General features: G+C 46.2%; 1 protein-coding gene across 1 annotated transcript in view; it reads left to right on the top strand.

Annotated features, from left to right (window-relative positions):
• Positions 1–25,344, top strand: part of CSAD (cysteine sulfinic acid decarboxylase) — a 324,205-nt gene that overhangs the window by 47,381 nt on the left and 251,480 nt on the right. Inside the window, exon 2 of the mRNA XM_030198185.1 lies at positions 1,385–1,511. Coding sequence (XP_030054045.1) covers positions 1,385–1,511 — 127 coding nt within the window. The remainder of the gene's footprint in view (positions 1–1,384; positions 1,512–25,344) is intronic.

Raw genomic sequence — 25,344 nt, 5'->3', positions numbered from 1 at the left:
ATTTTGACATAAATTTTACAGTCATAATTAAGAAGTGAAATCAGTCTGTAGTTTTTGGTTAGAAGAGGATCACATCCAGGTTTAGGTAGTGATAATTGCTTCAATAAAAGAACCTGCATTTTAATTATTAGAAATAAAATGGTCATATAGTTTTAAAAGTATGGAGGAAATATCAGGTACATATGTTGATAGAACTCTATGGGGAGATATATGCATACTTCCTGTACTGCATTCAAATCTAACATGAATATTCATTGTGGGTATCCTGAAAACCTGACCAGTTGGGGTTTCCCCGGGACAGGTTTGGGAACCACTAGTGCCTTCTAAATGCATCTGCTCACTTGCTCACCTCCACATGAAGTCCAGAGGAGGTACATATATTATAGAATTGGAGCAGTTTGGAAAAAGTGCAGGTCGAGTATTGGAGATGAAGAAAGGAGATGGGGGTGATATTTGATATACTGAAACCATGCAACATGGTATGTGGTATGTATTAAATTTTTGAGTACAGGATGTCCAAAATCCTTATTACATTACCACGGCCATTTGTCCTTAGTGTTACAACCAAGATTACTAAACATTCTGCCTTTGAAAATAAGAAAGAAGGCTTTTAATTCATTCTCATGTTGAGGAATTCCCTCCCTGTAGAGTTGAGAATGGAGCAAGATTATTTGAGATTCAGGAAGTTGAATTTTGAAATTCTCGGTTAAAAAAGCCATGCTTTGAAGTTGATCAAAGCATGGCTTTTTTAACCAAAATTTTGAAAATTGTGTTTCTATGTGTTTTTATTATAACTGCCTTTATATTAGAAGATGTAACATGGAATATTAAAATATTTATAATAATTAAATCAGTGAATGAAAGAAGGGGAACACTTTGATAGGACAATAAAGTCATCCCGGTAAGAAGTCATGTGGGTAGAGGGAGATCACTTGAATGGTTTTGGAATCAGTGTTGGTCTTTTAGGTCCTGCTTCAATTTACTTTCAGAATCTGTGCAGTCCTGTTTTTCCAGTTTGGAAAGTGGGTCTCTGAGTTTCACAATCCCTTGAGGTGAGAGCAGAAAAGTTAGGATGGCCTCCAAAATACACAGGTAAACTGGGGCTCATTTCGCAGGCGTTCATAGCTGCCAGCTTTTTTAGGCCAGGCCTGGTTTTCAGTGTACATCTTTTAATGCAGTGTGATATTTGTGGTCCCTGATCTACCTAATGAAATCTAGTGTTTCAGATCCCAGGATGATTCAGGATGAGGCTGTCAGAAATCCAGGACTGGCCTAAAATCTCCCTCTTGGAACTGGGTAACTTGGTAGCTCTACATTCTTGTTTCATTCTTTGATCATGTTAGGTGTCTCCTTTGCAATGGAATGACTAATGCATGACTTGCAGGTCTGCAACTGGAAGGACCCTGAAGAACTGCAAAGCCTCTTGGACTTAGAACTGAGGAGCAGTAAGGAGTCACCTAACAAGCTACTAGAATACTGCCAAGATGTCTTCAGGTACAGTGTGAAAACAGGTAAGGAAGAATGAGGGCCTTGGGGGAGAACGAGAGCAAAAGGAAAGTGGCCTTCTGCTGGCTGACCACCAACATATCATCAACTAGCATGATATCATGTACACATCCACATGATTACATGTAGGCCATTCAGCTGCAGAGTGAGTTCAGCCAAGTTTCTCTGTTCTAGGAAGGAGATTGTAAGTCACTTGTAGAGTTCTAATAATCTTATCCTGGTGCGCGCACTGTGGGACCAGTGGCACCGACTTCAGTGGACAGAAGCAGAAACTACAAATAACACCACATTGTTTTAGAATTTAAGTTCAAAACTAGGATTGGCTGAAAAGTCTTCCTCCTAGAAATGGGCAACTTGGCAGTTTTGAGAGAGGAGACTCCATCACTGTATAGTTTTTTGACTCTCATCAGAAAAGAAAAGAATTCAGGAAACAAAGCCAATAAATCTATCAGGCTATTACACAGGTCTTTTTTTCAGGTAGAACTGGAACTTTGTGTGCCATATGCTTGCGCTGCCCTGCTGGTCCCAGGCCAGAATCATGTCTTATAAGGCACATGCTCTGAGGTGCTGTCCCAGCTGCCTTATCTATCTCTACTGAAGCTGACCAAGACAACAGCAGCATGAGCCAGAGTCTGCTCATGCTGGCATAGTCGTTGCTACACGGTGGCATAGGGTGGTAAGTGCCACCCAAAAAAATGGTTTGTCACCCTTTTGACCCCCCAACCAAACCAGTGGTCATAACAAACACTTCCTGCTTTCCTCCAGCCTGCCCTCCCTCTTTCTAATGTTGTCAGGTGCTGCCGCTGGGTGGGCCTGAGCCAAAAATGGTTGGGTCTATGCCCACCCAGGCTCAACTGTAGCTACGTCACTAGTTCAAACTTCATCTGTTTCAACCACAGAGGCCTGCACAGTTCAAATTGAAAATGACTTTGTAAATGTAGTTCTTCGAGGGCAAGCAGGCCATTAATTCTCACAAATAGGGTCCGTGGGATCAGATCTGCTCATGCCATTCAGAACTATTTGTTGCTCTCACTCTACAAAATGAGACAAGATCGGAACTACAGACAGGACAGGATAGAACGACCGCATACTCGGTCGCAGCAGTAAAGGATCTAGTGGTTATTAATCTATCCGCACATCCACTAATGACAATAGAATATGCAGTTCTAGCAAAAGGCTTGACATTTGTGCCCACAGTAGATCATGAGCCTTTTCAAACTAGGGTAGACATAGAGAAATGTATGAGAAAGCTGCACATAAGGTCATTTTTTGGTAACACCACAGAAGAATACCTTGATAGATCACGGGTGAAATTAAAATGGATACCCCCGACACCCCCTGATCCAGCATTAACGATTTTCAAGCAGCTCGTTACAAGAGATATCACTCAGATAGAGAAAAAGAAGCAGAGAAGATTTTACAATTGCTCGAAAGCAGAAAAACAAACAATTTCTGGTTTGAAGAACAATTACCGCATTGTCATCAGGAGAGCAGACATAGGAAGGTCCATTGTCATACAAGAGAGAACAAAATATATGAATGAAATATGAAGAGAATTAATCCAGTAGAGTATGAAGAGTTGTATGTAGACCCCACAGAAGAACTACAGGAAGAGAACTTTCAGATCACAGACCATGGATATGCCAAAAGTGTCCTGATGCAGAAAGAGTTTGCATTCCTGAATAAGACATGCCCGAGTAAACCAATATTCTATACGCTTCCGAAAGTACGTAAAAGATTAACTAATCCCCCAGGACGACCGATAGTATCAAGCAGGGGGTCACTTCTGGAACCCCTCTCAATTTTTATGTTGATATGTTTTTATGATCACAAGTGCAGCATAATAAATCGTTCATCAAGGATAGCACTGATTTCTTAAACACTCTCAACAGGTTAGGAGGGGTGCAAGAGGAATGGATATAGTTAGCCTATATACAGTAATACTTCAAAATGAAGCCTTAGAAACCATTGAAGAAGTTTTAACCAGAAGAGAGGAGCAAAGAGTTCCCACTACATTCATTAAAGCTTTAGCTTATGAATAAGATTTTTTTTCAGTTCGATGGTAGACTATTTAGGCAGAAATCAGGCATAGCCATGGGAGTGACCATGGCACCGTCTGTAGCCAACTTTTTTGTTGCAAAATTCGAGGAGGAAAAGGTTTATGAATCTTCTCATTTTGATAAAGTAATAACCTGGGTGAGATTCATAGACGATGTGTTCTGTATTTGGAACGGGACACACCAAGAGCTTGACGTATTTGTAGCATATTTGAAAGAGAGCCATGAAACGTTGAAATTCACAATACAATGTAGCCTACAAACCATTCCATTTTTAGATGTTCTGGGAAAGAAAGTTGAAGGGAAATTAGAGACCAGTGTGTATCGCAAAGAAATGGACAGAAACACCTTTTTAGAATACACTAGTTATCATCCTAAGCGACTGAAAGATAGCCTTCCATTCTCTCATTTTTGCGTATGAGGAGGATTTGCTCAGACGATAAAGATTTTAAAGGAACTCAAAGGAGTTGAGTGAAAGATTAGAGCAAAGAGGGTACCCCTAGTCCATAGTCCATCAAGCGTACAGAAGAGCCAAATATAACAATAGGGAATATTTGTTATTACCAAGGAAGGAGGCAGTGAAGGAGGAAGAGGATATTATAACTTGTGTCTTGAAGTACACAACAACATCTAACATTATTGTCTCAATAATAAGAAAACACTGGCATGTCATAAAAACATTACCAGAATTTGCCAACACAAGAGTCAGATCAGCATTCAGTAGAGGGAGAAATTTAAAAGAGATTTTGAGGGGCATAATCGAAATGGGCCACCCATCTCCAGGAACGTCTACGAGAAGGGGTGGTCCGAACTGTATTTTCGAAAAAGATGGGCGTCCATCTTTTTTTTCCTGTGAAAATACGGTTGGAACCGGCCAAATGCCTAGGATTTGGGCGGATTTGAGATGGGCGCCCTCCGTTTTCAGTGATAATGGAAACCGAAGGCGTCCAGCTCAAAAACGAACAAACCCAAGGCATTTGGTCGTGGGAGGGGCCAGGATTCGTAGTGCACTGGTCTCTCTCACATGCCAGGACACCAACTGGGCACCCTAGGGGGCACTTGTAACAATTAAAAAAAAAAAAACCTTGAAAGCGCTCCCAGATGCATAGCACTCTTCCCTTGTGTGCTGAGGCCCCCAAATCCTGCCCAAAAACCACTGCTCACAAGTCTACACCATTACCATAGCCCTAAGGGGTGAAGGGGGGCACCTACATGTGGGTACAGTGGTTTTTTTTTTTTTTGGAGGGCTCAGCATTAAGCACCACAAGTGTAACAGGTAGGGGGGGGGGGATGGGCCTGGGTCCACCTGCCTGAAGTCCACTGCACCCACTAATAGCTGCTCTAGGAACCTGCATACTGCTGTCAGGGAGCTGGGTAAGACATTTGAGGCTGGCATACAGGCTGGAAAAAAAAGTTTTTCAACTTCTTTTTTTTTTTTGATGGGAGGGGGTTAGTGACCACTGGGGGAGTCAGGGGAGGTCATCCCCGATTCCCTCCGGTGGTCATCTAGTCATTTAGGGCACTTTTTTGGGACTTGTTCATGAAAAAAAAGGGTAAAAAAAAAGTGGCCTAAATTCATGCTAAAAACGCTCATTTTTTTCGATTATTGGCCGAAGGCGCCCATCTCTCCTCGCCCGATAACCACACCCCAGTCCCGCCGTCACCACGCCTTCGACACGCCCCCATCAACTTTGGCCGTTTCCGCGACGGAGTGCAGTTGAAGACGCCCAAAATCGTCTTTCGATTATACCGATTTGGGCGCCTTTGCGAGATGGGCGCCCATCTCCCGATTTGGGTTGAAATCTGGGCGCCCATCACTTTCGATTATAAGGGCGGTTTGTCTCCTTCAGCTCTTAAATCAGAATTACAAAAGCGTGAGGAAGAAATGGCCACAGAAAATGTGGGACTTGTCAGATATGTGATTTAATGCTTGAACAGACTGAGTTTAAAGATCCGCAGTCAGGAAGAAGTTACGCACTTCGGACAAAAACCACATGTAAGTCAGAATTTGTGGTCTATTGTTTAGAGTGTCCTTGCCAACAATTATACATTGGGCAAACCTCGAGAAGGCTTGCCACACGTTTAACAGAACACAACAGTAATATTAATACTGCAAAAATGACAGCACTGCACTGCATCAATAAGCATCATCAGTTTGAAGAACTGAGATGTATAGTTCTACAACAGATCAAATTCAATCTGAAAGGAAGAGATAGGAGAAGAACGCTCTTCCAGCAAGAGCAGAAATGGATTTTCAAATTGAATTCTATATACCCAAGGGGGATAAACCTTAAGATAGAGTGGAGTCACTTTTTTAAAATAATGACCCAATGATCCCAAGATGTAGTGTGCTTTGAAAGTGCCCCGACGCAGATCAGCTGTTCGGGTGCACCTATTGGTTTAGGGATAAGGGAGCCGTCTGACATCATTATATAAGAGCAAGTGCCATTTTAGTTTTGCTAAACAGAACATGAGAGGGAGCCGACAACATTAGGTATGTGAGGTGGGATGTGGATCGGAGACTTAAAGCACAAAGCGCCTGTGATTGATCAACATGAATTGATATTTTGTAGAGTGAGAGCAATGACTAGTTCTGAATGCCACGAGCAGTTCTGATCCCACGGACCCTGAAGAAGGACCCAAAACTCTGGCCGTAGTTGGCCGTGGATTGCGAGGAACTGCATTATCACTCAGATAAGTTGTTACATGATATCTGACTCTGGATAGAGCAAGAGAATCTTGTATAATAGCGACAGCAATAGAGCTAATAACTGCAATTTCCATATCATCATGCTGATCAATCCATAGACTGGTGGGTTGTGTCCATCTACCAGCAGGTGGAGATAGAGAGCAAACTTTTGCCTCCCTATATGTGGTCATGTGCTGCCGGAAACTCCCCAGTATGTTCTCTATCTCAGCAGGTGGTGGTCACACACAGCAGCAGCTCTGGCTAGGCCTCCAAGCCTAATTTTTAGGTTTTGTTGAGTGCCTGGGGTTGAGGGCTCTTCTTGAGCAAGTGCAAACCTGGTGGCGCCAGGTCCCTCCTTTTCTCCCCCCTCCCACTGGCTCCGTTTAAAAAAAAAAAAAAAAAAAAATTTTTGAACGTCCTTAAAGGCGTTTATTTCGACGTTTATTTAAACGTTTATTGCAGCTACTCACTGGGACACCAGGTCGTTACAGCTCGGAGCGGACAGCAGGTAATTTTTACCTTTTATAGCGGGCAGGGGGTTCCCCGATTGGTCTCCACGTGGCCTATGGCGTCGGAGGGCGAGGGCGCAAAGAGTCGCTCCCCGGATCGCGTGTGCGCTTCCAGAGGGGATGCGGGGGTCTTAAAGTCTGATTCGCCCTTGTTGGGTGACAGTTTCGTGGCCGATGAGTGTCCCGGTCCTTCCTCCGGTGTGGCGGTTTTTCCCGCCATAAACGCCCATCCCCCGCGGCTCGCCTCCGCCATATTGGCCGGCCATGCGGCTCGGACGGCTTCTTCTTGGGCCGCCCTTGAGGTGGGAGACATTGATGCCATGAACGCCCTTAATTTGGGCGACGGCACAAAAGCGGCTAAAGTTAAGCGCCGTTCTTCCCGCGCGGCTCCTTCGCGGAGTGTCGCGCCGGACGCCATCTTGGATGCGCAGCATGTCTCTCCCCCGCTCTTGCGAGCGCCGGTTGAGGGTGCGTCTAGGGCTGTAGCCCAGGCTGCGGAAGTGCACAGTATGCGGGGTTTCTCCCCCGAGTTTGTTTTGCTGCTGCATCAGGCCTTCCTTATGCAAAACGCTGCCCCTGCTCCCTCGTCTGGTAAAGAGGTTGAGGCCCCCGGAGGTAAACGCCCTCGGGTTGATTCCCAGGCCTTGGAGGACTTTGTCTCCTCCGATGTAGATGAGGGCAGCGTATCTGAGTTCTCCCAACGGTCCTTTGCGGATTCCTTGGAGGAGACGGATCCCCACTCGGATGGAGCGGATGACCCCTCTGCAGCGCGGCTCTTTAGCTCAGAGGATTTGCCCAACCTGTTAATGCAGGCCATGGGCATTTTGAAGATTTCCTCTCCGGAGGACGTCTCTCCCTCAGCCCCTGTTGGCTCTGCCATTATGCTGGGGACGAAGCGCCCGCTTAGAACCTTCCACGTGCATGATGCCATGCACACCTTAATTTCGGCTCAGTGGGATGTCCCGGAAGCGAGCCTTAAAGTGGTTAGGGCTATGTCCCGCCTCTATCCTTTGCCTGAAAGTGAACGTGAGGCCTCTCTGTGGCCTACCGTGGTTTCTTTAATCACTGCGGTGACTAAGAAAACGGCGTTGCTGGTGGAAGGTGGCACGGCCCTATAGGACGCCCAAGACAGAAGATTGGAGGCGGCCTTAAGGTCGTCCTTTGAGGCGGCTGCTTTAAGTTTGCAGGCCTCAGTTTGCGGCTCCTATGTGGCCAGGGCGTGCCTGACTATGGTGCAGCGGGCTTCCCCCTCGGATCATTCCTTGAGGGCTGATTGGCCGGCCCTGGAATCGGGCTTAGCCTATTTGGCAGACTTGCTGTATGATGTCTTGAGGGCCTCAGCTAAAGGCATGGCTCAGACAATCTCTGCGCGGCGGTGGCTTTGGCTGAAGCATAGGTCTGCTGACCACGCCTCTAAATCCCGCCTGGCTAGATTGCCTTTTAAAGGCAAGCTGCTCTTTGGGGTCAAGCTGGACAAAATCGTGACCGATCTTGGCACGTCTAAGGGCAAGAGGTTACCAGAGGTCAGGGCTCGGGCTAGTGCTCGCCCCGGTACCTCCAGAGGACGGTTTCAGGAAGCCCGTCGGTACTGCCCGGGCAGGTCGGGCTCCTCTGCCCCCTCTTCCTTCAAGAGGAAATTCTCCCCCAAGCAGCATTCCTTTCGCAGAGACCGCCGTCCCGGAGGTGCTCCCTCCGGTCCTCCCCTAGGGTCTCGTACCCAATGACGGGGCCTTGGTCCACGCCCCAGTGCAGATTGGAGGACGGCTGTCCTCGTTTCTGGGCGAGTGGATCACAATAACTTCAGACGCTTGAGTGCTGGAAGTCATCAGAGACGGCTACAAGCTAGAGTTCTGCCTACCCTTAAGAGACAGGTTTGTACTCTCTCCCTGCAAGTCTCCGGTCAAAGCTGTGGCAGTGCAGCAGACCTTGGACAATCTGATCCGCCTGGGTGCGGTCGTTCCGGTGCCAGAAAATCAGCTTGGCAAGGGACGTTACTCCATTTACTTTGTGGTACCAAAGAAAGGAGGTTCTGTACGGCCTATCCTCGACCTCAAGGGGTCAATCAGGCTCTTTCGCATGGAGACCCTCCGCTCTGTTATAGCGGCAGTGCAGGCAGGAGAGTTCCTGGCATCCTTGGACATCAAGGAAGCGTACTTGAACATTCCCATCTGGCCTCCTCATCAACGCTTTCTGCATTTTGCAGTACTGGGCCGACACTTCCAGTTCAGAGCCCTCCCGTTCGGGTTGGCTACTGCTCCGCGGACCTTCTCCAAAGTAATGGTGGTCATCGCGGCCTTCCTGAGGAAGGAAGGAGTACAAGTCCATCCTTATCTGGACGACTGGTTGATCCGAGCCCCCTCTTATGCAGAGTGTGGCAAAGCTGTGAACCGGGTGGTTGCTCTTTTGAGTTCCCTGGGGTGGATCATCAACTGGGAGGAAAGCCAGCTGCGCCCAACTCAGTCCCTGGAGTATCTGGGAGTTCGATTCGACACCCAAGTGGGCAGAGTGTTCCTGCCAGACAATCGGATTGTCAAGCTTCAGGCTCAGATGGACCAGTTCCTAGTAGCCTCTCCTATTCGGGCTTGGGACTATGTGCAGCTGTTGGGCTCTATGACGGCCACGATGGAAGTAGTGCCCTGGGCCAGGGCTCATATGAGACCACTACAACACTCTCTGCTGCAGCGCTGGACTCCGATGTCGGAGGATTATGCTGTGCGCCTTCCCTTGGACCCAGCAGTGCGCAAGGCGCTGAGCTGGTGGACGCAGACAGACAAGTTGTCTGCAGGAATGCCTCTGGTGACCCCGGAGTGGATTGTTGTCACGACGGACGCCTCTTTGTCGGGCTGGGGAGCCCACTGCTTGGGAAGGACAGCGCAGGGGCTCTGGTCTCCTGCAGAGGTAAAGTGGTCTATCAACCTCCTGGAACTCAGAGCCATTCGGTTGGCGCTTTTGGAGTTCATTCCGGTACTGGCGTTGAAGCCTGTACGGGTCCTGTCGGACAATGCCACGGCTGTGGCCTATGTCAACAGCCAGGGAGGTACCAAGAGCGCCCCTCTAGCCAAGGAGGCCATGAATCTATGCCAGTGGGCGGAAGCGAACCTGGAACAGCTGTCAGCGGCCCACATTGCCGGAGTCATGAATGTCAAGGCGGACTTTCTCAGTCGCCATACCTTGGAGCCCGGAGAGTGGCAGCTATCTGTTCAGGCATTCTTGGACATCACGAAGCGCTGGGGCCAGCCGAGCCTAGATCTGATGGCGTCATCAGCCAATTGCCAAGTGCCGCGCTTTTTCAGCAGAGGACGGGACCCTCGATCCCTGGGAGTAGATGCTCTTCTCCAACAGTGGCCGACACAGGAGCTTCTCTATGTGTTCCCGCCCTGGCCCATGTTGGGCAGGGTGCTAGACCGGGTGGCAAAGCATCCGGGCCGGATAATCCTGGTGGGTCCGGATTGGCCCAGACGTCCCTGGTATGCGGACTTGATCAGGCTCTCAGTGGACGAACCTCTGCGACTGCCAGTGGAGCAGGGCCTGTTACATCAGGGTCCCGTGGTGATGGAGGATCCCTCCCCCTTTGGTCTTACGGCCTGGCTATTGAGCGGCAGAGTCTGAGGAAGAAGGGCTTCTCAGACAAGGTCATCGCCACTATGCTGAGAGCGAGGAAGCGCTCTACTTCTACTGCTTACGCCAGGGTTTGGCGTACCTTTGCAGCGTGGTGTGAAGCAGGTTCACTGTCTCCATTTACTGCTCCAATTTCTTCAGTGCTGGCGTTCCTGCAAGAAGGTCTGGAGAAAGGCCTGTCGCTCAGTTCCCTGAAAGTCCAGGTAGCGGCCCTGGCTTGCTTCAGGGGCCGCCTGAAGGGTGCTTCCCTGGCTTTGCAGCCAGATGTGGTGCGTTTCCTAAAGGGAGTTAATCACCTGCGCCCTCCTCTGCACTCAGTGGTGCCTGCGTGGAATCTCAACCTGGTGCTAAGAGCCTTACAAAGCCGCCTTTTGAACCCTTGTCGAGGGCATCTCTGAAAGACCTGACGTTGAAAGCAGTCTTTTTGGTGGCTATCACTTCAGCCAGAAGAGTTTCCGAGCTCCAGGCACTCTCTTGTCGAGAGCTTTTTCTGCAGTTCACTGAGGCAGGAGTGACTATTCGCACAGTGCCTTCCTTCCTACCCAAGATTGTTTCTCGCTTCCATGTGAGTCAGCAGCTCTGTCTCCCTTCCTTTCGTAGGGAGGACTACCCAGAAGAGTATTCTGCTCTCAAATATCTGGATGTGAGACGGGTCATCATCAGATACTTGGAAGTGACCAATGATTTCCGGAAGTCGGATCATCTGTTTGTCCTGTTTGCAGGTCCTCGTAAGGGTCTGCAGGCTGCTAAGCCTACAGTGGCAAGATGGGTCAAGGAAGCCATTGCAGCGGCTTATGTGGCCGCAGGGAAGGTGCCGCCTATTCAGTTGAAGGCCCACTCCACTAGAGCTCAGGCGGCCTCGTTGGCAGAGGCCGGGTCCGTCTCCTTGGTAGAGATTTGCAAGGCGGCAACTTGGGTGTCGGCCCATACCTTCTCCAGACATTACCGCTTGACTGTGGCTGCTCGGGCGGAGGCCCGGTTTGGAGCTTCAGTGTTGAGTTCAGGGATTTCAATGTCCCGCCCTGGGTGAGTACTGCTTCGGTACATCCCACCAGTCTATGGATTGATCAGCATGATGATATGGAAGGTAAAATTATGTATCATACCTGATAATTTTCTTTCCATTAATCATAGGTGATCAATCCATAGCCCCTCCCAGATATCTGTACTGTTTATATTCTGGATGAATTTTAGGTTCAAGTTTAGTCTTCAGTTACTTCAGGAGGACTTCGTGTTCAAGTTTTTTCACTTGGATTCTTCAAGAGTTGAGACGAGTTTGTGTTACAGTGAGCTGCTGCCTCTCCCCTCCGTTTTACGGGGCTGGATTGAGACTTAAATTCTGCCGGCACTCCCTCCCGCTTCGTGCGGCTGTAGGGCAGCTTTGTACCCCTCCCGCTTCGGCGGTGTTAGGGTCAGTCAGCTCCTCCCGCGGTTGCGGTTGCAGGATAAGCCAGATCCCCCCGCATCGGCGGGGTGGTGTCCCTCCCCCGCTCCGCGGGGATGAGCTGGACGGATTCCTCTCCCCCACTTGTGTGGGGATGAGCTGGGTTAATTCCCCTCCCCCGTTTCGGCGGTGGTGAGCTGGGCAGAGTGTCCCTTTGTGGGTGTAATTCTCTAAGTGCTGAGTCCTGCGGATGGAGCTTTGATATCGACATACTGAGGAGTTTCCGGCAGCACATGACCACATATAGGGAGGCAAAAGTTTGCTCTCTATCTCCACCTGCTGGTAGATGGACACAACCCACCAGTCTATGGATTGATCAGCTATGATTAATGGAAAGAAAATTATCAGGTATGATACATAATTTTACCTTATGATATTGGAATCTGGATAGAGCAAGAATATCTTTGATACTAGTAACAGAAATAGAGAGGAGTATTTTTGCCTATGATGAGAGTGAGTACTCCGTTAAACAACTGACAGTATACCTGCAGAATATGGAGACACGTCACAATACTTGAGGCTTTTTCCTCCGAAATAGATAAAAACTAGTAAAAAAGCCCCGTTTCTGATGCAAATGAAACGGGGGCTAGCAAGGTTTTCTTCAGAGTGTGCATGTGGGAGTGTGTGTGTCCCTGCCCTCTGCCCTCTCTCCCTTCCCCTGTGCTGTCTGTCCCCTCCCCCTCCGAGTCCAGTCCTTCAGTGTTAAGTTTCCTGCTGTGCTGTGTTTGTGTTACAGAGAGAGTGAGGGCGTCTCTGTCCCCTCCCCCCTCTGAGTGCTTCACTGTTACAGAGAGAGGGATTTCGTGCTGTGCTGTTTTCCTTCACTCATGGGGAAACCGGATATCTCTGGCGCTTCACACTTCCGGCTGGAGGCTTCATTAGAACGTTGGTGATGCCAAATGCCAGAGTTCGCCGGGTTTGGGATCGCCGGTTTTGTTTTTCAGCGATAATGGAAAAAAAATGCCAGCCATCTCAAACCCGGCGAAATCCAAGGCATTTGGTCGTGGGAGGAGCCAGCATTTGTAATGCACTGGTCCCCTCACATGCCAGGGCACCCTAGGGGGCACTTCTAAAAATGTTTAAAAAAATACACAAAAAGCTCCCAGGTGCATAGCTCCCTTACCTTGGGTGCTGAGGCCCACAAATCCCCCCCAAACCCACTCCCCACACCTCTACTCCATTACCATAGCCCTTATGGGTGAAAGGGGGCACTTACATGTGGGTACAGTGGATGTTGGGGGGGTTTGGAGGGCTCATCACTTAGCACCAGAAGTGTAACAGGTAGGGGGGGGATGGACCTGGGTCTGCCTGCCTGAAGTGCACTGCACCCATTAAAAACTGCTCCAGGGACTTGCTTTCTTCTGTCAAGGACCTGGGTATGACATTTGAGGCTGGCAAAAAAGTGCTTTATTTTTATTTTTTTCATGTGGGAGGGGGTTGGTGACCACTGGGGGACTACGGGGAGGTCATCCCCCATTCCCTCCAGAGGACATCTGGTCAGTTGGGGCACCTTTTTGGGGCTTGGACGTGAAAATAAAAGGACCAAGTAAAGCCGGCGAAATACTGCTTAACGGCGCTTTTTTTTTCCCATTATCCGTGAAAGCCGGCCATCTGGTAGCCACGCCCATGGCCACCCATGTCCCGCCTTCGCTTCGCCAGCGATACGCCCCTTTGAACTTTCGCCGGCGAGGCGACGGGAAAGCGACGATGCTGTCAAAAAAGCAGCTTTCGATTATACCGATTTTGCCGCTTTTCCTGAGATCGCCGGCCATCTCCCGATTATGTCGGAAGATGGCCGGCGATCACTTTCGAAAATGAGCTAGATAGTGACGTAGTAGATGACGGCAGAAAAAGACCTGCACGGTCCATCCAGTCTGCCCAACAAGATAAACTCATATGTGCTACTTTTTGTTTATACCTTTCCTTGATTAGTATCTGCCATTGTCAGGGCACAGACCGTATAAGTCTGCCCAGCACTAGCCCCGCCTCCCCCTACCGGCTCTGCCACCCAATCTCGGCTAAGCCTCTGAGGATCCCTTCCTTCTGAACAGGATTCCTTTGTTTATCCCATGCATGATTGAATTCCGTTACCGTTTTCATCTCCACCACCTCCCTCGGGAGGGCATTCCAATTGTCCACCACTCTCTCTGTGAAAAAATACTTCCTGATATTTTTCCTGAGTCTGCCTCCCTTCAATCTCATTTCATGCCCTCTTCCCATCTCCGGAAAAGGTTCGTTTGCGGATTTATACCTTTCAAATATTTGAACGTCTGTATCATATCACCCCTGTTTCTCCTTTCCTCCAGGGTATACATGTTCAGGTCAACAAATCTCTCCTCATACGTCTTGTAACGCAAATCCCATACCATTTTCGTAGCTTTTCTTTGCACCACTTCTATTCTTTTTACATCCTTAGCAAGATACGGCCTCCAAAACTGAACACAATACTCCAGGTGGGGCCTCACCAACGACTTGTACAGGGGCATTAAAACTTCTTTTCTTCTGCTAGTCATACCTCTCTCTATACAGCCTAGCAACCTTCTAGCTACGGCCACCACCTTGCCACACTGTTTCGTTGCCTTCAGATCCTCAGATACTATCACCCCAAGATCCCTCTCCCCGTCCGTACATATCAGACTCTCACCGCCTAACACATACGTCTCCCGTGGATTTCTACTCCCTAAGTGCATCACTTTGCATTTCTTCACATTGAATTTTAATTGCCAGACCTTAGACCATTCTTCTAGCTTCTGCAGATCCTTTTTCATGTTTTCCACTCCCTCTGGGGTGTCCACTCTGTTACAAATCTTGGTATCATCCGCAAAAAGGCAAACTTTACCTTTTAACCCTTCGGCAATGTCACTCACAAATATATTGAACAGAATCGGTCCCAGCACCGATCCCTGAGGCACTCCACTACTCACTTTTCCCTCATCCGAGCGAATTCCATTAACCACCACCCTCTGGCGTCTGTCCGTCAACCAGTTCCTAATCCAGTTCACCACTTTCGGTCCTATCTTCAGCCTGTCTAGTGTATTCAAGAGCCTCCTGTGGGGAACCGTGTCAAAAGCTTTGCTGAAATCTAAGTAGATTACGTCCATAGCACGTCCTTGATTCAGTTATCCGGTCACCCAGTCAAAAAATTCAATGAGATTCATTTGGCATGATTTCCCTTTGGTAAAACCATGTTGTCTCAGATCTTGCAACTTATTGGTTTCCAGGAAATTCACTATCCTTTCCTTCAGCATCGCTTCCATTACTTTTCCAATAACCGAAGTGAGGCTTACTGGCCTGTAGTTTCCAGCTTCTTCCCTATCACCACTTTTGTGAAGAGGGACCACATCCGCCATTCTCCATTCCCATGGAACCTGTCCCGTCTCTAAGGATTTATTAAACAAATCTTTAATAGGACCCACCAGAACCTCTCTGAGCTCCTTCAATATCCTGAGGTGGATCCCGTCCTGCCCCACGGCTTTGTCCACCTTTAGATTTTGAAGTTGTTCATACACACTCTCTTCCGTGAACGGTGCTATATCCACTCTATTTTCATATGTACTTTTGTCAGTCAATCACGGTCCTTCTCCAGGATTTTCTTCTGTGAAAACAGAACAAAAGTATCTGTTTAGCAGATTTGCTTTTTCTTCATCCTTATCTACATAGCAGTTCGCAGCATCTTTCAGTCTCACAATTCCCTTTTTAGTCTTCCTCCTTTCACTAATATTCCTGAAGAAATTTTTGTCACCCCTCCTTACATTTCTAGCCATTTGTTCTTCTGCTCGCGCTTTTGCCAGACGTATCTCTCTCTTTGCGTCTTTCAGTTTTATCCGGTATTCCTCTCTGTGTTCCTCTTCTTTTCTGTACTTCAAATGCCAACTCTTTGGCCTTTATTTTTTCAGCCACTTGCTTGGAGAACCATATCGGTTTCCTTTTTCTCTTGCTTTTATTTACTTTCTTTACATAAAGGTTTGTGGCCCTATTTATAGATTCTTTCAGCCTGGACCACTGTCCTTCCACCACTCGTTTGTACTCCCAGCCCATCAGCTCCTTCCTCAGGTATTCCCCCATTTTATTAAAGTCAGCACGCTTGAAATCCAGGACTTCGAGTTTTGAGTGGCCGACCTCCACTTCAGCCATCATATCAAACCAAACCGTTTGATGGTCACTGCTGCCCAGGTGGGCACCCACTTGGACATTTGACACACTATCCCCATTTGTGAGCACCAGATCCAGTGTCGCTCCCTCCCTCGTGGGTTCTGTGATCGTTTGTCTGAGCAGAGCACTTTGAAAAGCATCCACGATTTCTCTACTTCTTTCCGATTCTGCAGACGGAACCTTCCAATCTACACCCGACAGATTGAAATCTCCCAGCAACAGCACCTCTGTCTTCTTTCCCAACTTTTGAATGTCTGCGATCAGATCTTTATCTAGTTCTTGCAATTGTGTCGGAGGTCTGTAGGCAACACCCACGTGGACAGAGGTTTTATCATCTCTTTTTAAGGTGATCCATATCTCTTCTTCCTTTCCCCAGGTCCCTGTCATTTCAGTTGCCTCAATGTCATTTCTCACATACAGAGCTACTCCACCTTTACGACCCTCTCTATCCTTCCTAAATAGATTATAGCCTGGTATGTTTGCATCCCATTCATGGGAACCATTGAGCCACGTCTCTGTGATTGCAACAACGTCTTAAGTCTGCCTCCAACATCAGGGCTTTTGAAGGTCATGAACTTTATTGCTTAGGCTACGAGCATTTGTGGTCATCGCTTTCCATCTACATTTCCTGGTATGTGTTTCAACATTAGTGATTTGGGGGTGTTTTTTGTCTTTGGGTACCTTCATATCTTTTTGTTCCACCTTCATTGCTTTTGCTTGTCTATATAGCAGAGATAGATCCTTTTTAAAACTGTGCAACGGTAACATTTGAAGGACGTAAAGCCATCTCAGAAATTCAATCATACGAAACAGGTGTATTCTGCCATGTAGAGATAGTGGGAGAGATCTTCAATTGGTCAGACGTTCTGCAGTATTTTCTAATAAACTAGAGATGTTTAATTGATAATAGGGACGAGACTTTCTAAGTTTAATGCCTAGATAGTGAAAAGAATCATGCGCCCATTTTAGTGGAAATTCTGCTTCCCATTCCCGTCTTACCTGCTCTGTAGATGCCAAAGCCAAAGATTTGGAAAAATTTAATTTTAAGCCCGCAAAATCCCCAAATTCATGAAAAAGGGCTAGAAAGGCTGCCAAAGACTTGCGAGGGTTAGTAATATGGATTAACAAATCATCTGCAAATGCTGAAATCTTAAAAGAAGAACGTCCAACGGATACGCCAGAAATCTTCGGATGAGAAACAATTTCTCTAATAAGGGGATCTAATGAAAGTACAAAAAGTAATGGAGACAACGGGCATCCCTGCCTTGTGCCTTGATGGATTGGGAACACAGTGAATTGTTCTCCGTTAACCCAGACAAATGCCCTTGGGTCAGTGTATAGCACACTTACAGCCTCACTAAAGAATCCCTCTATGCCTACTTTTTTCAACACTGCAAAAATAAATTGCCAGATCACTCGATCAAAGGCCTTCTCTGCATCAAAACTAATCAATAGGGAATGTACCCTTGACCGCTTGACAACCTCCAGTGATGCCAAAATTGATCTGATATTCTTGGCAACCGATCGACCCTTGTCCGGAAGGACGTGGGACAGCCTATTTGCCAGAATCTTTGCAGATAATTTTACATCGCAATTTAACAAAGAGATGGGGTGGTAGAATCCCGGATCTTCTGGGTTCCTCCCAGGTTTTAACAGAACAATCATCTGGGCCATTTTAAAAGACTCCGGGAGGGCACCTGATGTTGCCATAGAGTTAAAAAGATTCAATAGGGGAGATTGTATCTGCTCATAAAGCAACTTATAGAATTCCACCCCATATCCATCCGGTCCTGGCGCCTTCTGAAGCTTGCTTTGCTGTACTGCTAATAAAAGGTCTCCCTCTGTGATGGGAGCATTTAAAAATTCTCTTTGTGCCGCTGTAACTATGGGTAACGTCAAGTTATCTAAGAATAAATCACTATCTGACATCCCATCTGTGGGTTCCTGATAGAGTAACTTGTAGTATTCCAGAAAGTGAGCTGAAATTTCTGGGTCCTTCCGGATCCAATGGCCCCTAGAGTCTCGTAGCTGTGTTACACAAGTAGTCCCCCTTTTTCCTTTAATTAGTCGGGCCAACAGACCTGCCTTATTGCCATGAAGAAAGAGTTGATACCAATAATATAATTGGGATTTTCTGGCCCTCTGATGGAGCAATTCATTCAACTCTTTCTGGGAAGTCAAAAGGGCCTCTCTAGCAGTCACTGTTCGGGCTGCCCTGTGTACAATACACTGCTGTCGTATCACCTTCTCCAATCTCAAAATCTCTCTATCTCTGTTTGTGAGCACAGGCACGATAACTAATTCTTTCTTCTCTCATAACCACTTTGGCCGTTTCCCAAAATACAGCATATTGATGAAAATGCAAACTGTTGTTGCGCATATAATCTTCCCATTTTTCCCGAAGAAAAGAATGAAATCTCGTGTCCCAGTATAGGTTTAGGGGGAATTTCCAGAATCCACTCTGCTCCGGCCTTCATCCTCCAGCTAATTGAACCCAAACTAAAGCATGGTCAGATATCTCATAAGAGCCAATCTCTGCTTGAGAGATATGTGAAAATAGTGGGCTGGACAGGAAAAAGTAGTCAATACGTGATTGTGTTGAGTGTGCACGTGAAAGATGAATGTAATCTCTGACGGTGGGATTCAACACTCGTCATACATCTATTAAATCCAGAGTATTGCAAAGAAAGGGCAGTCCTTGGGCATAGTGACTCGGACCCTGGGATGCTGCTGAAGATCTCTCTAGCTGAGGATCATATACCATATTGAAATCTCCCCCCAGGATAATATTGCCACCCTGAAAGGGGGCTAACAGAGCAATCAGCCTACTGAGAAATTGTTTATCAAATACATTTGGAGCGTAAACATTGCATAAAATGAAAAGTTTCCCCTCAAGCAGCACTTCAGCTAAGACATAACGTCCATCATGACCCCGTTTTATTTACTTAATCTGTACATCCAGGCCTCGACGAAAAAGAATCATAACTCCCGCTTTTCTCCGTAATGCTGGGGCCTCAGTTACTTGTCCAACCCACCTCTGACGGAATTTAGCATGCTCTGCAGTAGTAAGGTAGGTCTCCTGAACAAATTCTACATCCGTGTTATGACGCTTCAGAGCTTGCAAAACGTTTGTACGTTTAATCGGTGAGGTTACTCTCCCTAAATTCCAGGATACAAATTTAATTGGGCTCATGGTCTCCAAGAGTTATGCAAATTAAAAGAAGCTGTAAATCTAATTTGGAAAAAATAGATGAGAAGAGGCCCCCAGCCCTTGGGCTACTCCATCATCTCTAGATAACTCAGACTGTGAGAGAGAACCTTCTGTCGATATGCATTTTTAAGGTTGTCTGTCTCCTAATAGCCTACAATCACTGTTTCCCTCCTGCTGAGAGATAGAAGAAGAGAGGGAGAGGGAAAAAAAAAACTTCCAACCTCCCAATTCCTCAAAGCCTCTCCCTCCAAACCTAAACAGCTCTATCATAGAATTCAATCACCTATAACCCCAACTAGAGCCTCCCCCCCTCCTCAAGCAACCTGCTTTTAATGAAAATATAGAACCCTATTGGGATCCATTAGTGTCTCAAAACTCCTATATCATTTAATGTAAGCTCCATTATTTTCTGTAACCACAGCAGTCCATACACCCACGTTGGCTGCCTCAACCTCCACAAGCAATGCAATTTGTAAAAAACAAAAACCCAAAAAAACATTATTAAACAACAAGCTGTGATTGGCTCTGCATATTCGTTAGAACTAGGTTCCATCCTCATCCTCCTCGACCTATCTGCCGCCTTTGACACCGTCAATCATAATTTACTTCTTGACACACTGTCCTCATTCGGGTTCCAGGGCCCCGTCCTCTCCTGGTTTTCTTCGTATCTTTCCCAACGCACCTTCAGAGTATTTTCTAATGGCTCTTCTTCCACCCCCATCCCACTCTCTGTTGGGGTTCCTCAAGGATCTGTCCTTGGACCGCTTCTTTTCTCGATCTACACCTCTTCCCTGGGCTCGCTGATCTCATCACATGGTTTCCAGTACCATCTCTATGCTGATGACACCCAGCTTTATCTCTCCACTCCCGACATCACAGTCGAAACTCAGGCCAAAGTTTCGGCCTGCCTCTCTGACATCGCTGCCTGGATGTCCAACCGGCATCTGAAACTGAACATGGCAAAGACTGAACTCCTTGTCTTTCCACCCAAACCCTCTTCTCCTCTTCCCTCACTTTCCGTCTCTGTTGACAACGCCCTCATCCTCCCCGTCTCTTCAGCCCGCAATCTCGGAGTCATCTTCGACTCCTCCCTCTCCTTCTCTACCCATATCCAGCAGACAGCTAAGACCTGTCGCTTCTTCCTCTATATTAGCAAAATTCGCCCATTCCTCTCTGAACAGACCACCCGAACCCTCGTCCACTCGCTCGTTACCTCTCGTCTTGACTATTGCAACCTTCTTCTCGCTGGCCTCCCGCTTAGCCACCTATCCCCCCTTCAATCTGTCAAAAATTCCGCCGCACGGCTTATCTACCGCATGAACCGATACTCTCATATCACCCCTCTCCTCAAGTCGCTTCACTGGCTCCCGATCCGCTACCATATATAGTTCAAGCTTCTCCTATTGACCTTCAAGTGCACTCAATCTGCAGCCCCCCATTACCTCTCTACCCTCCTCTCCCCGTATGTTCCCACCCGTAACCTCCGCTCTCAGGACAAATCACTCTTATCTGTACCCTTCTTCACCACCGCTAACTCCAGACTCTGCCCCTTCTGCCTCGCATCACCTTATGCCTGGAACAGACTTCCTGAGCCCATACGCCATGCGCCCTCACTGCTCATTTTCAAGTCCTTACTCAAAGCCCATCTCTTCTCCCTTGCTTTTGGCGCCTAACTACCCTCCCCATTCATGTTACCTACACTGACTACATAGTTTGTAACCTTTTAGATTGTAAGCTCTTTTGAGCAGGGACTGTCCTTCCCCATGTTAAACTTGTACAGCGCTGCGTAACCCTGGCAGCGCTATAGAAATTCTAAGTAGTAGTAGTAATTGTAGACAGCATCTGCCACACCTCCCAAGGGAAGTTTGTGAATGATACGTCTGTGTGATGAGGTGAGATTTCAAAGTCACCATGAGTTACAACAGCAAAGTTTACATCGTCTCCAGATTCATACTCGTGATAGGCTCCAGAAAGATCTGGGCTCTCTATTTTACAGTATATCTAAACTTCTATAATATGTAACGCAGGAGCCACTACTTTCTGTACCAAAAACAGTCTCAGCAGCCACACTAGTGGCCTCAACTTTTACAAGAAAAGGACAGTTCACAAAACAGGAGAGAAGAAGAGAACCCCCCCCCCTGCAATTAGTTCTGCCCATTAATTAATATTGTATCTCATTGTAGAGAATATATGCCGAGCCTCCCAAGGGAGGCCTGGAGGTAATACTTCCGTGTGACAATATTGTAATCCAAAAGCTCCATGGTTCCCGACAGCATAGGTCCCACCACCTCCAGATTCATCCTTGTGGTAGACTCCAGAAAATTCTGGGCTCTGTATTTCACAGTGTATCCAAACTTCCATATTGTGTAATGCAATAGCCATTACTCTCTGTGACAACAGCAGTTTCCATAGCCACATTGGTTGCAGAAACCTCCATAAGAAAAGAACAAAGTGCCAACAGGAAAAAAACAAAATCAAAAAACATTTCCTTGATTTGATTCTGGAAGCCCCACTAATAGGTTATTGCATCTGGCCCGATTTTCTAGGTCTTCCACTTTAGATTCGAGTCGTTCCAAATTTTTTTGCATGGGGTGATATTGGGCCTCGTGTTGCAGGCTTTTGTCCTCTACATCTGAAAGTCGTTGTTGGTACTCTGTGAGGTCTGTCTTCAAACCCCTGAAAGTGCCATCTATTTTTTCCAACTTGTCTGCTATGTACTGTAATTTCTGGTCAACCGAGGATTCTAGAAGCACGGAAACCTCCGCTGCGATCTCTGCTGCCCACACTGAGCTTACTGTTGGCGCGTCCGAGGAACCGCCCTCCACCATCTTGGCTTCCCCGGCGACCCCATGCGTCTTCCTTTAGGTAGGTCTTTGTAGACATGGAATTGCTGGCAGGGACATATCACAATCAATTTCCTCCTCAGCGATACTTCACCTACTGCTGTATCGACAAAAACGGTTAATTGCAGGAGTTTGAGATGCTTGAGGTAAGATTTTGAATGGAGGCCACGGAGCTCTTCCTTGTGGCTTCCTCCTGCTAGCCTAGCAGCACGTGATCCTGTGCACATAATTTAATGTAGTAACGAGCTGATTTGATATGAACTAGCAATAATTGGTACTAATTGGCACCAGTTAGCAGTTACACACAGCTGCCCATAGTCAGGATTCTATGACATATATGCGCAAAATCTATAATGCACAACAGCAGTGGGGGCGTGGACTGGGGAGGGGTATGGGTGGGTCTATATTTGTTATAGAAAACTGCTTCAGTTAGGCACGAGTATTTTCACCAGCCTTTGAGCTGGCGTTATTGCTCACATCTAAAGTTAGGTGCATAAATATGGACATAGACTCGTATTCTATCACCGCAGTTCTGTGTGGAACTGCCATTATAGAATTGATGTGTAGCGCCCAAATGTTAGGTCGCCAAAAGTTAGGCACCATTCTTGAATTTTCCTGATCTCTGTTTATACAGGGCCTCATACTTAGCCGGCGGGTATAAGGAGCTCGCGAAACCACAGTTGATTAAGTACGATATTCAGCACTTAACTGGCCATGGTGAACCACATAAAGATAGGACTCACTTTTATGTAGTTACCTTGGCTGGTTAAGTGCTGAATATCGGCACTTAACTGGCCAAGTGCAGACTGTGTCCCCATAATGCTTCCCCCCCCCCCCCCCCCCCCCCCAAATAACCAGTTTCTTACTAAGTGCGAACTGGACATTTTCAGCTGCACTGTCAGGTTAAGTGCCACTGAATATGACTGGTTAGCCCCAAACAAGCGATTTAATCGGCCACAAGATTTTTAAGTCTGGTTAAATCGCTTTGAATTTTGACCCTACAATTTTTTCGTTAAGCATAGATGCTTGAGTGGGATTTTGAACTACTATTGAGGAGGAAGGAGGAAGTATAACATGAAATTCAAGAGGGTATGTGACAGGCAGAGAGAATCTAGTGGTATGAAAATGAGGGTAAAGTTCATTCTCAGGTAGGGTTTTCAGTACTTCAGTAGAAAAGGAAAACTGGGTGGGCCTGCCAGTTTCTCTGACATGTCTCTCCTTTGACATGGGCAGTAAGATTGTGATTATGAAATTTTCTTGCTCTGGAAGGTAACCAATTGATTGCATTTCATATCAATATTGTTTAACCACATGTAACTGATGTAATTTCTAGCAGTCAATTCATTGTACTTTTTAGCACTGCTGACTGTGTACATCTAAAATTACTGCTCACATCTCATAACACTGCTGATCATCTGCATCCAAAATTGTTGCTAGCTTTAATTGCAGACAATTGCACTCAATTGATACAACTCAAATTAGTTAATTCACTGCACTTCATAATACTATTAATGCTTAGCAGTGTCACTATTACAGACCCTTAACAAGATAAATATCTGCTATTATTAAACACTGTATAACCTGCAGTTGAAGGCAGATGCGGGGCACATCTGAACAATTATTTTTTTTCACCATCACTGTTGAATTCTAGCGAACCCAATATTCACAAGAAATAATATCAAGATGAATATTACAAATCTATTCTTCATCATCTACTCACTCTAATTCACCACATGCTTTCCACCCCCCTACCAGAAACTAATAACATTCCTACAATTTACATGCCTTACCGACCATCCAAGTACAATACTAATCGCCATAACAACAATAACAACCAAAACAATTGAATCATCACCTCATCTGAAAAACACCAAACCAAAGGAACCAATGATTATAATAAACCACCACAACAAGTTAAGAGGCAACTAAGAAAAATCAACATAATCCCCAACTTATCTGATCCCTTCCAAAAAATCCAAGTCGGATACACAAATGCCAGATCTGCTGTCAACAAGACAACAATACTAACAAATTGGATCATTGATGATAAATTAGATTTATTAATCATGAATGAGACCTGGATTCACTTCCAAAATGCCCCAATATTAGTAGATCTTTGCCCTCCAGGTTACAAAATAACCCACTGGCCTAGAAATGGAAAGAGAGGAGGTGGTATTGCACTGATATATAAATCCCATTTCATAGTAACAACTAAAGCAGTATCCATGATTCCACAACTTGAAATTGCCTCACTTAATATCAGTCATCCCACACTACTCGACCATCTAAATATTATTATGTTTTATAGACCTACAGGAAACTGGCAAGATTGTCAACAAAATCTTATCTCAAATACTTGCTTATCTAATTCTAATCTGCTCGTATTGGGAGACGTGGAGGGGCATAATCGAACGCGAACGCCTATCTCCATGGGTGTCTATGTCCGAAAACGGGTACTCTGGAATTCGTTGCCAGAGAATGTGGTAAAGGCGGTTAGCTTAGCGGAGTTTAAAAAAGGTTTGGGCGGCTTCCTAAAGGAAAAGTCCATAGACATCCACTATTTCTGGGATAATCAGTATAGAATGTTTTGTACTTTTTTGGGATCTTGCCAGGTATTTGTGACCTGGATTGGCCACTGTTGGAAACAGGATGCTGGACTTGATGGACCGTTGGTCTTTCCCAGTATGGCAATACTTATGTACTTATGGATATACTGTTCACCATTTATTGAGAAAATTGTTAAGTGGTCCAGATTCATAGATGATGTTTTCTTTCTTTGGAGTGGAACCCATTAAGAGTTAGACATGTTTGTACAGTGAATAAATATTTGTGATGAGAATTTATCAGCCATTGATAAAATACAATTTTTGGTCGTAGAAATCACACAGAACACTATAGGTTTTGTTACTAAAGTATTTAGAAAAGTGACAGACAGGAATATGTTTCTGTGTTATGACAGTTGCCACCCTCACTGTGTAAAAAATAGTTTACCCCTATCACATTTAAGAATAAAACGCAGTTTATTTATTTATGTATTTATTTATTTATTGCATTTGTATCCCATATTTTCCCACCTATTTGCGGGCTCAGTGTGGCTTACAATACATTGTGAATGATGGAAATACAATTTGTTACAGTACGATTATGGGTTACATTGTGAAGAGTTATGGGAAGACAAAGTCAAAATATCATTAGGGGAATAGAACAATAGAATGTAACAATGGGAAAATGATAGGGCGATAGAACAATAGCAAGAGAACATTCTGGTATAACAATTTTGTCTGTGGGTAGAGTTTTAAGTGTGGTGAATATACG

This window comes from Microcaecilia unicolor, chromosome 3 (assembly GCF_901765095.1).
Source record: "Microcaecilia unicolor chromosome 3, aMicUni1.1, whole genome shotgun sequence".
Lineage (NCBI taxonomy): Eukaryota > Metazoa > Chordata > Amphibia > Gymnophiona > Siphonopidae > Microcaecilia > Microcaecilia unicolor.
This window is presented reverse-complemented; position numbering and strand designations above follow the sequence as displayed.